The following is a 17042-nucleotide window of genomic DNA, read 5'->3' as shown; positions in this document are numbered from 1 at the left end:
TTTGGGCTTTCCTCCCACATTAAGCTGACAAGCTGTGATATGACTGGAATATTGTTCAAAACAGTGTAAAACCAACTCACTCACTCATGATGTATAATTTTTTTATAGGAAAGGAGGAGAACAAATCTTTTTTGTAATAAAATCTGTGTCAAAATTGTTTTTTTCATTGAAGCAATTAATTTCTTTTTACCCTACCGTACCCACCCACACCCCACCCTCATCCACCCACCCATTCTGTATGAGACAGATCTACGCTATGTGAAGCTGATGTTACGCTCTGTTCACACAGTGATCATGACACTGAGACAACTGTAGATCTGTGTTACTTCCACGAGTGACAACAGCTCTAGGATCACAATGTGGCAAGGCATTAGTCCAAAGTGAGGTTACATTTGCAACCATTTCTACCTCAAGTGATGAAGGACCGCCTCCGTGGTCTTGTGGTAGAGCGTCCGCCCGGAGAGCGGAAGGTCCGGGGTTCGATCCCGGGCCGCGTCATACAAAAAGACGTTAAAAGATTGTACTTGTTGTTACCCTGTCTGGCGCTCGGCATTAAGGGGCTAAAACAAGGACTGGTCGGCTCAGAGTCAGTATACTGTGTCTGAGTGGGGTATTCATGTTAAACTGCGGCATGGTATCTCAGTGAGCTAGCACTATAAATCGGCATCAGTCCGGACTAGTACAAGCAGCCACACACACACATACACGTGCATGCACGTCGCTATATAAGTGCAATAATCTTGGACGCGACGTTAAACCCCATTTCACCTCACCTCAAGTGATGAAGCAATGACAAAAAGGTAAAGTTATGTTTTTGTATTTCAGTTTTGATGTGGAGAATGGTGCGGCGCCTGGCAGGAGTCCCCTGGAGGGTGGGGGGAGTCCATCATCAGGGCTTGTCCTGCAGAACCTCCCCCAGCGCCGTGAGTCTTTCCTGTACCGATCCGACTCCGACTATGAGCTGTCCCCCAAGTCCATGTCTCGCCACTCCTCTATGCAGGGAACAGAACCTGTGTGAGTAGACACTCTTAGACACTCTTAGACACTCTTAGACACACTCTTAGGCTCTCTTAGACACTCAAAGAAACTCTTAAAAACTCTTAGAAACTCTCAGACGCTCTTAGACACTTTTGGCAGTCTTCTTGCCCCTTGTGATGTGTTGGTCACAGTCCTTGGTCGGCCACTTGTGACATGTGTTGGTCACAGTCCTTGATCGGCCACTTGTGACATGTGTTGGTCACAGTCCTTGGTCGGCCACTTGTGACATGTGTTGTTCACAGTCCTTGGTCGGCCACTTGTGACATGTGTTGGTCACAGTCCTTGGTCGGCCACTTGTGACATGTGTTGGTCACAGTCCTTGATCGGCCACTTGTGACATGTGTTGTTCACAGTCCTTGGTCGGCCACTTGTGACATGTGTTGGTCACAGTCCTTGATCGGCCACTTGTGACATGTGTTGTTCACAGTCCTTGGTCGGCCACTTGTGACATGTGTTGGTCACAGTCCTTGATCGGCCACTTGTGACATGTTGGTCACAGTCCTTGATCGGCCACTTGTGACATGTGTTGGTCACAGTCCTTGATCGGCCACTTGTGATATGTGTTGTTCACAGTCCTTGTGAAGAGGGTTGTAAGTTTTAAATGGCAAGTAGGTCTTCAGGTAGTCCCAGAAATAAAGTGATCATAAAGTTAAGAAGGGAAGCAAAGTATTAAAGGAATCCTTAAGTCTCTTAGGGGGAATGAGTATGTGCTGCTAAGGGGGTGAGAATAGAATGGGGGTGAATGTTTTTCCAGGAACTATTATCCATATGTACACTGTATATAGCTTATAACCCTCCAAACATTGGCTGGTTTTCTGTCACGAAAACTTTTGATCACCAGCTGTCATCAATCTGATCCTATAATTATTTTTTTTAAATATATTGATAAAATTATTATGCATTGTTGCTGGACCTTTTTCAGACTTCCTGACTTCAGTTTCATGTGTATAATGTCATACAATTTTTCATATGAACCGATTCAATTACGTTATAAATATCTATTCATCATATATATGTATCATGCTTATATGTACAATTGCATTAACTTTAAGACATGAGTTATTTTAACTTTCTCCTATTTGAAAGCTCAATCACAACAGTATTTAGAAAAGGCAAGGGCTCTGGAATGTGTTTTGAACATTTTGACAAATGTTAATCTTCTGGTGTATCTGGGTTGGAGTGTTTGATGTGATGTAGGAAAGGAATACATTCACTAGTCTCTAGAAGTCGATGCAAAGGTGAGTTGCCTCACACCTAAATTATCACCATCTTTATTTGGAAATTCAAACCTAACAAGACAATATTGGAAAACACGGCTGAATGTGGAGTAGTGTTTTGTCTTGTTTGGCTTCTGCGGAAGACATCATCAAGTCACCATTGACACCTTCCGGAGATGCTTCTGATAATTTGAATAATGAAAATGAGAGTTTTCTGTGGAGATGTTTCTCTGGATTGAAAAGGAGTGAAGTACAAGTGTCAAGAAGTGGCTCCAGGTTCTCTGTGAGGAATACCGGTGGAAGAAATTGGTAGGAGATGGAATTATGTTTCAGAATAAGTTCTAAGTTCTGAAAGTCAGAGTGGATCTGACATGATCAACTGGATTTGATGAAGAATTAATTCATTCTGGCCAGGAGACCGGCCATGTAATGCATGTTTGTTCAAGTTCGGAAGAGAAATAGAGATGGCATTATATAAAAAGATTCCAGGAAATGGATATGAGGTGCAAAACATGCAAGAATGTCATGAAACTGTTTTAGGAGGTGAAATTGAAACAATTAGAAGATGGTGGTTGTGTGAGAAAAGAGTTCCGCTGCCGTGAATCTTAATTGTTAAATGGCAGAATCTGTCAGATGAAGAAGAGATTTCATGGATTTTGTCATTTTTCAAAAGTTAATTCAGCCAAGTTAACCATACAGATAAAAATGGATTCTGTGAAGCTCGGACAAAATTCTCAAGCTCGTCATAAAAACAGGAGATTTTAAAATTGCAACTTGAATTGCTTGAGAGATGCTAAACAGAACGACTGATAAAGTTTAAACACATGATGTTGTTACAAGTATTTAGAGGATAAACACAAAGGAGGAGGCTGAAGGCTATGTGGCAATCAGATGACAGCATCAGCCCCGGACTGGAACAGGGAGAAGAATGCATGTCAACACAACAGAGGGATGGCGTGGTGATGCATAGACTTCAATACCTGGAAGACAAGGAGCCACAGACTAGCGGGGAGATGTCTTGTCAAACACATCTCTGATTGTCTAAGTGGGAACAGATGTACGGAGTTGGAGACATCGTCTACGACAGCCTGACTCCGGATGGGCGAGTTGACTAGCTTCTGAAGGTAAGTGATCTGTTGTGTAGCTGTATTTAACTGTCGGTTATTGGATGCAGGATTAAACATCGTTTTGATGATGATGATGATGATGATGATGATGATGATGTAATATATTTACAGGGGATCTTTATCTCTGTGAAAGTATTGAGTTTTGGGGGCTATTGTCATATATGTAGTTGGTATCTGGTCTGAAACTTGCATCTGCACACTTGAGATTGTGGTGTGAATTGTGAATCTACTCACTACACAAATCTTTTGAGTGCACTGATCTACTCAATACACAAATCTAGTAATCTACTGAATGCACAGATCTACTCAATACACAAATCTACTGAATGCCCAGATCTACTCAATACACAAATCTACTGAATGCACAGATCTACTCAATACACAAATCTACTGAATGCACAGATCTACTCAATACACAAATCTAGTAATCTACTGAATGCACAGATCTACTCAATACACAAATCTACTGAATGCACAGATCTACTCAATACACAAATCTACTGAATGCACAGATCTACTCAATACACAAATCTACTGAATGGACAGATCTACTCAATACACAAATCTAGTAATCTACTGAATGCACAGATCTGCTCAATACACAAATCTACTGAATGCACAGATCTACTCAATACACAAATCTACTGAATGCATTGACCAACTGAATGCACAGATCTACTCAATAGACAAATCTACACACATCTCTTGAAAAAGCACATCTACTGAAAACAAATCTACTGAATAGACACATCTACTGAGTAAACAGACCTACTGAAAACACACAGCTATTGAATAATAGATCTACTGGTATCACGAGTTTACCTTCGGCCCCTTGTGTAGCTTGCAGCCAAAGAAAAGCATTAATTATAGATGATGTATGGCTTGTTGTACACCGAGTTCATTACCAGGCCCAGATCAGGCGTCAAATTAGATCTCTTAAATCTCTCAGAGGCTTATTAACACAATACACAGGAGAGATTATCTTGTGGATGGTGTGGTGTTAAGTCAACACCATTGACCCAACACTGATAAAACCGATGATATTATTTTTTAAATAGAGTGTCAGTTTAGTTATGGAAACATTTAGTGTGTGTTTTTTTGGGTTTTTTTAAGAATTAAAGAGAATCCCAACATGTTGGAAAAAATGAAATTGGCGGTGCAAGCATTTTGAAATATTTGTTGTCTGTTCATCCTGTGTGCAGCGTATTGTGCAGAGTGCAGTTGCTCACCTGCACTGGGGACCTCATCATGTTGACATTTGGTTGTTTATCACCTGCTGAAGGAACAGGTATCAACAAGTGAATGGCTCCAGGTGACTGGTGATTGTTGTACCTGTACTACCTGGGCGGCTGTGTACCCCGCACTGGCTCCATTTGGCAAGCCTGGCAGGTGTTGAGTATAGACCGGTGGGATGATGGATAATCAACTATTAAATCAGATGATGATGATGCTGTTGATAATGTTGTTGATGATGATGATAATGATGATGATGATGGTGCTGTTGATAATGTTGTTGATGATGAGGATATGATGATGATGATGATGATGATGATGATGATGTTGTTGATAATGTTGTTGATGATGAGGATATGATGATGATGATGATGATGATGATGATGATGATGATGTTGATAATGTTGATGATGAGGATATGATGATGATGATGATGATGATGATGATGTTGATGATGATGGTGCTGGGGATGGTGATGATGATAATGTGCGCAGCATGAAGAATGGAGATTTCCGTGTAGAACCTGCTTGATTATTCCCAATGTCCAATCCTTCTCTTATGCTACTGGTCATGGATAAGAAGTGAATCTTCATACAATCGACTTTGTAATGTTTGGATCATTCCCACTGGTCGAGTTGTCATCATCAGTGTTGTGGGGAGGCTGGATACAAGAGTTACTTCCCCTTCTGTATAAAGTTATTGCCATGCTTCATACGGTGGCCCAGTTCAAGGCAAGTTTACACCACGGCTCTACTCAGACCCTGGTGCAGCTGTGACTGAGGAGGATGAGAGGATATAGACCTACTAAACCCCACTCCCAGAGAGCACTTGGTGCTGGATCTTGATGTACAGGACAGGATTTCCTAGTTTGTGGTACAGTATGATTCTGCTAGCATCTTTCTGTGCATTCAACCAAGATAAGGTTATTTTTTGGTATTTGTTTTGGTGGTATTTTTGGTATTTATTTGTTGATGTTTTCTATCTGCTGTATGTTAGAGTTAATAAATGATGTGATTAATAATGACAAGAAGGGATAGTTCAGGAAAACAAAGTGTTTCATTATTCAGGGTTTATGTGAGAGTAATCAGTATTACAGAGAAATAAAGCACAGGCGACACTCAGGGAAACTTGTGGGAAACTGTCCTACACTCATTGACTTCATGAGGGGAATCAAGTGTGAGTGTGTCAGAGGTTATGAACTTGGCAAGAGGCAGGAAAGTGGTAAAACGTTCTTTGAAAAACTTGAACAAATTTGTAAAATCATGGAGATTAAGAGATTCTTAACCACAACTCACTATTTTAAAGAAATGGTGTCTTGGTGTTGTCTGAGAACTTTTGAGAGAAGCTTTGAGGCCACAGCAAATTAATATTAGATTTTATTCTCGTGCATATTTTAAAAAAATGGTTGATTGCATGTCATCTTTCACAATTGTGTAGATCAATGCTCAATGTGCCAATCACTGGATTGTCTTGTCTACACTGTGCAGGGGGATATCGTTGATGCCTCTTCTGTCTGACTGTAATCATTTCGTTTCTGGAGCATAACTCGGAAGACTGTTCAATATTTTTCACCAAACATTGGCAGATATATCAAACAGATCCTAAAGTTGTGCCTTTTACCATTTTCAGATTTTTGGCATTTTTATTTTTCTCTATTTCCATGGAAGCAATTTGTATTTGTCTCATAAGGGGGTGGATTCTGTTTTAAAAAAAACTCAATAACCATTGAATATCTTTTATCAAAACTTGGCAGATATCTCAAACAGATTCTGAAGTGGTGCTGGTTGCTATATGCAGATTTTTTTCAGTTTTATTTTTCTCGATTTCCATGGAAACAACTTTGGCTTAGTCTCAAAAGAGTCATTTCCGGAGCACAACTTGAAATCTGTGAAAGACTTTTCATCCAAACCTTGTATATATATTAACCAAGGACCTTTTGCTTTTTGCTATTTAGGAATTTTTCAAAATTTGATTTTTCCCTGTTTCCTTGGAAACAAGTTAGACTTACCTGAAACACAGGTAGGTGTTGTTTCTGGAGGAGAACGAAAAAAAGTATTCAACATTTTTCATCCAAACTTGGTACATGTATTAATCAAGGGTTGGTGCCTTTTGCTATGGAGAAAAAAATTTAAAATCTGTTTCACATTTCCATGGCAACAAGTTTGACTTTGACTCTGTTAGTGGTGTGTTTGTCTGAACAACATATCTCTTAAACTAATAATGGTATTCTTGCATGACACTTTGCACACACAAAGACCAGAATGTCAGATGGCGCCACTTGCTACTTAGAGAATGATGGAAGGCAAGATGTTTGTCAGTGAGGAAGGTTGTTAGGTTGTGATATTGTATATACTTCATCATGAAGTCGGTATCTCCGTCACAGATGTGTTGGGGATGAGGATAATGACCTTGAAGCTCTCGTTACTGAAAGTAGTCGCCCCACGGCTCCAATATTTTCTGGTCAATCAGAATTTGCTGAGTTAGAAATCTGTAGATGATCAGGTACAGCTGCTGCAACAGTTGAATACATTACAACAGCAATGTTGGATGAGATAGGATCATACCTGCAGTAATGGAGATACCATGGAGGCCCCGTCGTCCAAGGAGCTGCTGTTTATTGTGTTGTGTTGAGTCCCGTAGGTGCCCACGTACCTGTGATCATGGTTCTGTAGGCGCCCCACGGACTTGTGATCATGGTTCTGTAGGTGCCCCACGTACCTGTGATCATGGTTCTGTAGGCGCCCCACGTACCTGTGATCATGGTACTGGAGGCGCCCCACATACCTGTGATCATTGTTCTGTAGGCGACCCAAGTACCTGTGATCATGGTTCTGTAGGCGCCCCATGTACCTGTTATCATTGTTCTGTAGGCGCCCCATGTACCTGTTATCATTGTTCTGTAGGCGCCCCACGTACCTGTTATCATTGTTCTGTAGGCGCCCCACATACCTGTGATCATGGTACTGGAGGCGCCCCACGTACCTGTGATCATTGTTCTGTAGGCGCCCCATGTACCTGTGATCATGGTTCTGTTGGCGCCCCAAGTACCTGTGATCATTGTTCTGTAGGCGCCCCACGTACCTGTGATCATGGTTCTGTAGACGCCCCAAGTACCTGTGATCATTGTTCTGTAGGCGCCCCACGTACCTGTGATCATGGTTCTGTAGGCGCCCCACGTACCTGTGATCATTGTTCTGTAGGTGCCCCACGTACCTGTGATCATGGTACTGGAGGCGCCCCAAGTATCTGTGATCATTGTTCTGTAGGCGCCCCAAGTACCTGTGATCATTGTTCTGTAGGCGCCCCACGTATGTGTGATCATGGTTCTGTAGGCGCCCCACATACCTGTGATCATTGTTCTGTAGGCGACCCAAGTACCTGTGATCATTGTTCTGTAGGCGACCCAAGTACCTGTGATCATGGTTCTGTAGGCACCCCAAGTATCTGTGATCATGGTTCTGTAGGCGCCCCACGTACCTGTGATCATTGTTCTGTAGGCGCCCCACGTATGTGTGATCATGGTTCTGTAGGCGCCCCACATACCTGTGATCATTGTTCTGTAGGCGCCCCATGTACCTGTGATCATTGTTCTGTAGGCGCCCCATGTACCTGTGATCATGGTACTGGAGGCGCCCCATGTACCTGTGATCATGGTTCTGTAGGTGCCCCACGTACCTGTGATCATTGTTCTGTAGGCGCCCCACGTACCTGTGATCATGGTACTGGAGGCGCCCCAAGTATCTGTGATCATGGTTCTGTAGGCGCCCCACGTGCCTGTGATCATTGTTCTGTAGGCGCCCCACATACCTGTGATCATTGTTCTGTAGGCGACCCAAGTACCTGTGATCATGGTTCTGTAGGCGCCCCATGTACCTGTGATCATTGTTCTGTAGGCGCCCCACGTACCTGTGATCATGGTACTGGAGGCGCCCCACGTACCTGTGATCATGGTTCTGTAGGCGCCCCACGAACCTGTGATCATGGTACTGGAGGCGCCCCACATACCTGTGATCATTGTTCTGTAGGCGACCCAAGTACCTGTGATCATGGTTCTGTAGGCGCCCCATGTACCTGTGATCATGGTTCTGTAGGCGCCCCACGTACCTGTGATCATTGTTCTGTAGGCGACCCACGTACCTGTGATCATTGTTCTGTAGGCGCCCCACGTACCTGTGATCATGGTTCTGTAGGCGCCCCACGTACCTGTGATCATTGTTCTGTAGGCGCCCCACGTACCTGTGATCATGGTTCTGTAGGTGCCCCACGTACCTGTGATCATGGTTCTGTAGGCGCCCCACGTACATGTGATCATGGTTCTGTAGGCGCCCACGTACCTGTGATCATGGTTCTGTAGGCGCCCCACGTACCTGTTATCATGGTTCTGTAGGCGCCCCACGTACCTGTGATCATGGTTCTGTAGGCGCCCCATGTACCTGTGATCATGGTTCTGTAGGTGCCCCATGTACCTGTGATCATTGTTCTGTAGGCGCCCCATGTACCTGTGATCATGGTTCTGTAGGCGACCCACATATGTTATGTCAGAAACCTGTGTGGGTGATATGGAGCATGGTGTATCTGTTTTGAACTTGTCAAATAGTTTATTTAGATTACCTGTTTTTATTATCAACAACATCATCAGTAAGTGTCGGAGTTAAATAGTTGTGGGAAGCAGGTTAAATAATACTGGATGAATGTGTTAATGGTAATAGACATTCTCAGCTGTCTAGCAACCATCTAGCAGAACCGCCTGTAGGTAGTTCTCTTGGAGGAAGGATGAGATGGGACGCCTCCCCTGCACCTGTCTTGTAGAACAATCGGCAGGTAGCGACACAGGAAGGCCATGCTGATGTTAAATGGTGCAGTGCACATCTGATTGGGGTGAGGACGGAGCCTGCAGCACTCCGGGCATCGAAGGAGGAGGCCCGCCTGTTTATTGAAGAAACAACTTGCCTCCAGGAAACTCAAGTCATGAAGAAACAACCGCGGAATGTAAGCAGTCTTTATTTAGCAAACAGACACATGTTGTTGGTGAAGCAGTGATTTAAATATATACCTTGAGGAACCGGCTAAGTGTTGTAACTTGGTAAGAAGTAGAATGTTCGTGTTATATATGCTGTCAAGGTCGTCTGATGGCTACAAGCTAATGGATATAATTCGTTCACGAGGATTTGGGGGTTTACTATGAAAGGTGTAGTGTCACCGTTTTTTATATAGGTACTGACAATGAATGGTTGTCAATATTGACAAATATTTTTGTATTGTCTTGTATACTGTGTGATTGTGAGTGCTTTGGTCAGTTTTTGTATGTACATACAGAGTTTCTACTCCCAAGATGTTTTGTATTGATACAGTTTGAGAGTTGAAGTTGAAGAAGCATCACCTGTATATCAAGCCTGTTTATTCTTAGCAACATGCTTGTTGTAAGAGGCGACAATGGGATCGGGTGATCAGGCTCACTGACTTGATTGATGCATTTCATTGTATCCGAATTGCGTGTTTCGGTGCTCATGATGTCAGTCACTGGATTACCTGGTCCAGACTTTATTATTACAGACCACTGTCACATACCTGGAATATTGCTGAGTGTGGCGTTAAACAATAAACAATAAAGATTAGTGTAGCTTTGTGTCATAGATAGTATTTGTTTGTATAAATAATAATAATAAATAGTCATGGCCAAGGTCGAGTTGTGATTCAAATCTTTTCTATGTACAGTTTGGTTGAATGATTTAGTAACTCTATTAAACCACAGTTAAAACTGTACTGCTTGTGTATGTCATGGGAGTGAGTGAGTGAGTGAGTGAGTGAGTTGGGTTTTATGCCACTTTGAAGAGTATTCCAGTTAAATCACATCACGTCAGCTTGATGTGGGAGGAAAGCCCCAAGTGATGCAGGTCTCAGACGTTTACAATAGGGGCGGACCAGGATTCAAACCCACAATCCTAGGTTTCTGGCATGCCGAGGAGATGCAACTCTGCTCAGTGAATTGTGGCTCCTTCGATGACTGGACCAATGGTGATTCATTGGTCCTCTGATTCATAGGTGTGTACCAATAACATAGAACTGTCACTGTTGCCAGGGACTGCCACAATCAACTGATGTGTCGGTCCTTTCTTTTCTGGTATGGAGATAAATGGATTTTACTGTTCTTTCCCTGAAAAGAAATGATACAGTTAATTGATTTGATCCCTTTGAAAGAAGTATGGGAAGTCCATACAACATCTCTGTTCAAATGTGATAAAAACCTGACATGTTCCTTCAAAGGTTTCAGTTTCGGGAATAAGATCATGTAAAAAAAAATCCATCTTGAAACGTCAGCTGATCAAATGCAAACCTTGTTACCTGTTGCCATGGTAACATGCTAGAATCAATATGACAGAGATATTGTTGATAGTGTAATTGAAGGAGAGTATTTGGTTTATTTGATAGTGATCTGTTGTAGTAGAAGTGTCCCTGGAAATAATTGCCATACCAAAATATGAAAAGATTGCTGGAGCGTTACTGCTTGTTGGTTCGTTAACGTGTACAGGTGTACAAGTGTACAGGTGTACAGGTGTGCAGGTGTACGAGTGGATAAAGTAATGTCTCGTTAAGAATGGCTGTCACCATTTCTGTTGTTGTTATCATTATGAAAAGAATATATGGATGTCAACTTCTTTATTATGAGGAACGCAACATTTTGGAGTATATACTTACTCCTTCATCAGGTGAATGAATGCTATGTGGCAGAGAACATATATATGTACCTGTAAGAACAACACAAGTAATAAGATGGTGGAAAAAGGAAGGCAGCTGCTAGCTGGCACTGATAGGTGATTAGCAATAGACAAAGGAGGCATATGCCTCAGCATCCATTCACCTGATGAAGGAGTAAGTACTGTAAACAGGGAATTTTTTGCGACTGTTTTATTATTGCGAGTTTTGCGAACGAGACTCAATCGCAAAAATTAAAAACGCAAAAATAAGTATAAATAATACATACATACTTTATTCATTGCAACACGTCATCAAATGTTGAAATAATCAACCAGAACCACAAGTTACTCTATAAGTTAAAAACACAAATGAATGCAGAATGGTCACACAATACATCACAAATGACAGTGTAAACAGACCAATTAGTGTCACTGTTACCTCACAGTAATCCTGCCTTCTTCCAACCTCGCTTGATTGCGTCAGTGTCCTTTGCAATTTTGTCCACACAGGAAACAAGCCATCTTGCGTGAATCGGTTTCATGACACTGGTCAACTTTCCGGCCAACTCAGATTAACTAGCTTCGGAGAGAAGCTGTCTATTGTTTGGTAATCGAGGTGTCATCTCAACATGGCAACTCGCAAAAATATCTCGTCGCAGTATTGTCTTTGGTGTGGTATTCGCAATATTTTAAAGGCGCAGAAATAAAGCTGTTTACAGTATATACTCCGAAATGCTGTGTTCCTCATAATAAAGAATTTGACATCCATAAATTCTCTCTCTGATGTGTATCACTTCTAAATGCCTTTCAAAGACTTGATTATTATAGTTGTTATGTACACCAAACCTGATGTCTTTTACACCTTCATCTGTCTCCCCTACCCTAGAGACAACAATTTAGAAAAGGAGTCCAACTGAAGTCTACAATAATTTGCTATGTCTTGATTGCCTCAGCTCTAGGCTCCTTGAAGTTAAGCACTGTTCTGGGCTTTATTTGGGTTTTATTTTATTCATTTTGTAGATGTATGTTTTTAGATAAGATAACTTTATTTCTGGAACTAAGTGGTAATATCCTTCTGCTGTGTGCATGTGTAGTTTAGCATGAGGAAAACTCATGTCGATGTCGGTCCATGATTAGATCAGTGGCTCTCTCAGTGGGAGGCTGGCATGTGAACAACAATGGTTAATAAGATGGCAACTGAGACGAGATGTTGGAGAACTGTTGATATGAGGCCAGGGTTGCTGACAAACTTCACATGGTATATATAGAGTTTTAATTGGTCATTAGGTGAGTTGAGCTTGAGGAATGGAAATCTCTGATCTGGCTGAGAGGCAAGTCTTGTGGACACAATGCTGTTTGATCGGGATGAAGTGATTTGATTTGAGAGTATTAATTGACAGTTGTCATGTGTGGGAAGCACCTTGGCTGAATGTTTTGAAGTCTCTGTGGAACGCTTTCTGTATTGGCCTCAGCAGTGTATCAGACTGGTGGTCTGTTTGTCTGCAGCCAATTCTTTCATGTGAGGCTCGCTTGGGTACTCCAGACTCAGAGAAGATTTTCTGGGAGGCATTGCATGGCTTTCAGTACAGAGACTCTCACAATCGGCTTCTTGCAAGAGAGGTTGGGATATCGCTAACTGAGGTGAGTTGCCTTTGTAATGATAAGATAAAACTGTCTCACTTCCTCCAGGGATGTCTGGTGTCTTAAGCTGCTTACCGAGGTCAGGTCCACTATCTAAGGTCTCGGATTAATTCAGTGTTTTATTGTGGTTAATTGTTTGTGGCTATTTTTGTGTCAGCTTGTCACTGGGGAGAGGTGGTTGTACTGGCTTTACTGTTTGTAGTTCACATGAAGAGGAACAGCAGCAAGCTGGTGTATCTGGTGTCAGTTTACAGAATGGACAGAGAAATGCTTTACTTTCTGATTCTGTAAGAGACGACTAACGGGATCAGGTGGTCAGGCTTGCTGACAAAAACAAAAAATTTCTGATTCAAACATTTGAATCATACATTTGTTACTTCTGTGTGTCATTTGTCTTCTAAGGTCTTCTTCACTGGGGCACGGGTGGCCCAGTCATCTAAGGTGCGGCAATTCGCTGTGTAGAGTTGCGTTCCTTGGGCACGCAAGAAACCTATGATTGTGGGTTTGAATCCCAGTTCGCCCCGATTAAGCTGACACGACTTGATATAACTGGAGTACTGTTACAAATTGCCTTAAAACCCAACTCACTCACTTCTAAGGTCTTCTCATTTGCCCTACAGAATTGCATCCCTTAGATGTGTCAGGATGTTATGACTTTGCTTCCTAGATTTGCCCAGATTATTATTATGGTTTGTGAGCATCCTACCCCTGCTTTCAGACTTCACCAAGGTGGTAAACATAAGACATCATTCCAGGTTTCTCTCCCACATGAAACAGTACGTGATATACCTAGAGAAGGATCCCAGCAGTGTTTGACCCAATGCTTCTGGACATGTGATACTGTGACTTTAGTAATAATGGTCACTATCATACTGTCACCAGTTTTACATTGTTTTATTAAAATAGTTGGTCAACAAAATTCAAATAGCCATAGCAACAGTTTTGACGGGTAAACTCTTTACGTATCTTCACAGGAAGTATTATATGGGTCAGACTTCAGTACAATCTCATTAAAATCACATCTTAGTTCTCACTATGTCTTTGTTTAATGGTAGCGAGAACTAAGATATGATTTTAATGAGATGGACTTGATTAATTAGAAGCTGCCGTCTTATAGCTTGGATATTATTGCATGTTATGAGTACTAGGTTAAATAACAAACAAACAAACAACATTTATGTGCATTGTAGACTGATCTGACCAGATGCTTGAAGCATATTGATTTCTGTTTGTCATCCACAACCTGCATCGATTAATTCTGGTACCTGTTTGGGCTGTTTTGTCAGCTTCTACTGAAGAAGCATTGGACTTGGCCATTGCAACCGTAAATCCAATGATACTCAAGCAGTTACCAAAACTAATATTGACTGGTTAAATGCATAAATTAGTGGTCAGTCTGACAAAGACCAACCTTGGCAGATATTGATTAAAGCATAATTCTTTGGTGGTCAGTTTGACTAGAAAATCTATGTCAGATGCAGGCAAGCAGCAGTGACTGATGACAATGGACACACATCAATTTCAACCAAGGGAGGTAACTTTCCAAGGAAAGATAACTCTTCTAAATGTTACAGCCTGGCAACATATTTAGTCATTTGTAATCAATGTTATTTATGAAACATCAATGGCAAAGAATAACCAGTCACGATTATCTGCCCAAACAGTTTCCATTGGGCATAAAAGGGAAAATAGCAGTGGGACATTGAAAATCATCGATGACACCAGGTGTGTGAGAAAAGAGTAAGCATGTCCTGCCCTACCAGTAGCATGCTTCCACTCACACAATTGGCATAAAAAAGCAACTGTTTGTTGCCTGGCACATGTAAACAAACTGGTAATCAAGTGATAGACGAGAAAACCCCGTGACATGATACTAAATATAATGAATGTGTTGAAACTAAAAACGATATGTTCATTTTAAATTGCGTCAGCTGTGTACAAGTGCAGAGATTCTGCTGCTTGTAAGTAAATAAAAACAATCAATAAATTAACACTTTGCAACACAGTGGGGGGCAGTTTAAGATTTAAGCCTCTAATGTGTTACAGAATTGAAGATGGTTCTATTTCTAAAGATTATACAATGAGGCAGTATGTTGCCATGGTTATTCACAGCTGTCTTTTAGTATGTGATCAACTGAGTTTCTTCTGACGTTCTTCGTAAGTGCTGCAGGGTTAATCGATCACAGGTTCAGAAGATGATTTACTCAAACAAACCTTTCAAATTTCATCAAGTGTTTTAACTCATTTGTGATAAAGCCGTTATAAATTTCATCAGCGTGGAGTTTGTTCGAGGAGTTGAGGCACCATTGTCGGGGCATACAGGTTTTCTTCCCTTTGCTGTTTTATGGCTGCGTTTTTTATAATTTAGATGGAAACCAATTACTTTTCCAGTGATCCCCGTTCCTTCATTATGGATGCACCTTGCCAGGAATCATCCATGGCGCTGTCTAATGAATTGATAATAGTCCTTTGCACTCTTGAAAGAAAATTGTCTTCAGCCATCAAATACTGTATCAAGGTTGAAGATTGTCAATGATAGGACAAAAGGCATGAAATCCCCCCTCATCTGAAATAAATTGGATTTTGGAAGCAGTTAGAGTGAGACAAATTAATTGTGCTTCTCAGATTTGACTTCCATTACTCTGAAGCTTAGGCAAATTAGAGATGCTGCTGCATCCATGAAAGCCAGGCTGATGGAATCGGATGGTGCTGTTGATTCTCAGAGATGCTGCTGAGAACAAATAGAAGATAACTGTCCGATGGCGCTAAGGGCCAACCAGTTCATAATCTCTGAGATTGTTGTCAGAGAATACTATTCCTGTCACTGCTTCAATTTCTTTTCTTTCAAAGAGTACCAATTTATTTTTATTAACCCCTTGACTTGTTTTTTCAATTTTGAACAATATAGTTTTTGGTATAACTGGAAATACATTATTCTACCACCCACAAGGACGTCACATGGTCAGTCATCAACTGTATGGCACTATCTTGTGCATGGTGGGTTGTAGAGTGCTGAGATACTGGGAAGCTAAGTCATGATTTCATGGAAATTTCAGCACAAAGTCTTTGATAGGCATTTAGAAGTTTGGAGGACATGAAAACATGACACTTTTTAATGGATAGCAACGTCTTTTATTCTTTGTACAATGTTTCAAAGCTACTTCTTGCTCTTCATAAGGTGAATTCTTATATCAGCAAGTGCACAGAGACAAAATATATGTATATATAGTACTCTATGCACTTACTAAGCATTCACCTCACGAAGGAACAAGATGTGGCTCTAAAACATTGTACGAAGAATAAAAGAAGTTGCTATCCATAAAAAAGTGTCATGTATTTGTTATTCCTATACTTCTTGGTTGATGTCACATCGATATCGGGGATTATTTCAGTAGATCCTGTATTTTTTAGCATTATGTCTGATCAACCGATCATATGTCTGATCAACCGATCATATGTCTTTAGACTGGTTCGTGTTAAGAAGCTTACAGGAACTGTGTGAGGTAAAACAGTTAATTAAAGGGCCTCTTTATTCTCAGGAGTCTATTGGTGATTGGAATGATTTTGATTGGTTTGTTGTTTAACGCCACACTCAGCAATATTCAAGCTATATGACAGCAGTCTGTAAATAATTGAGTTCGGACCAGACAATCCATGGATTGACATCATGAGCATCGATCCACGCATTTGGGATACGATGACATGTATCAACCAAGTCAGCGAGCCTGACCACCCGATCCCATTAGTCGCCTCTTACGAGAAGCAAAGTCACCTTTTACAGCAAGCATGGGTTGCTGACGAACTATTCTACCCCGGATCTTCATGGGTCATGATTGGAATAGGGTTCTGTGACACGATATCAGATTTTCATTGGTTCTGGCTGGTTTGTCTTTATTACAGATGCTAGTCAACAACTAATTAAGAATTGCATTCATGAAGAGTAACAAAGTAATCAAGAGACTCCTTAAACAATCTAACATGGGCACATGACATTATTGTTCCATCCGCTTGTACAATGTCACTATTGAGAGATGCAACATAGGGACCACTATCCAAAAACTCCCTAACACAGTGATGAACAAGGATGTAGT

At 41.4% G+C, this 17042-nt stretch overlaps 1 protein-coding gene across 9 annotated transcripts in view; it reads left to right on the top strand.

The window, feature by feature from the left end:
• LOC139478721 (3',5'-cyclic-AMP phosphodiesterase 4C-like) overlaps positions 1 to 17042 on the top strand; it is a 392248-nt gene that overhangs the window by 241025 nt on the left and 134181 nt on the right. For all 9 annotated transcript variants that reach the window (XM_071261316.1, XM_071261317.1, XM_071261315.1 and 6 more), the window contains one exon: positions 826 to 1014. In XM_071261316.1, coding sequence (XP_071117417.1) covers positions 826 to 1014 — 189 coding nt within the window. The remainder of the gene's footprint in view (positions 1 to 825; positions 1015 to 17042) is intronic.

Source organism: Haliotis cracherodii, unplaced genomic scaffold, assembly GCF_022045235.1.
Source record: "Haliotis cracherodii isolate W230 unplaced genomic scaffold, xgHalCrac1.p SCAF_4, whole genome shotgun sequence".
NCBI classification, from domain to species: Eukaryota; Metazoa; Mollusca; class Gastropoda; order Lepetellida; family Haliotidae; genus Haliotis; species Haliotis cracherodii.
This window is presented reverse-complemented; position numbering and strand designations above follow the sequence as displayed.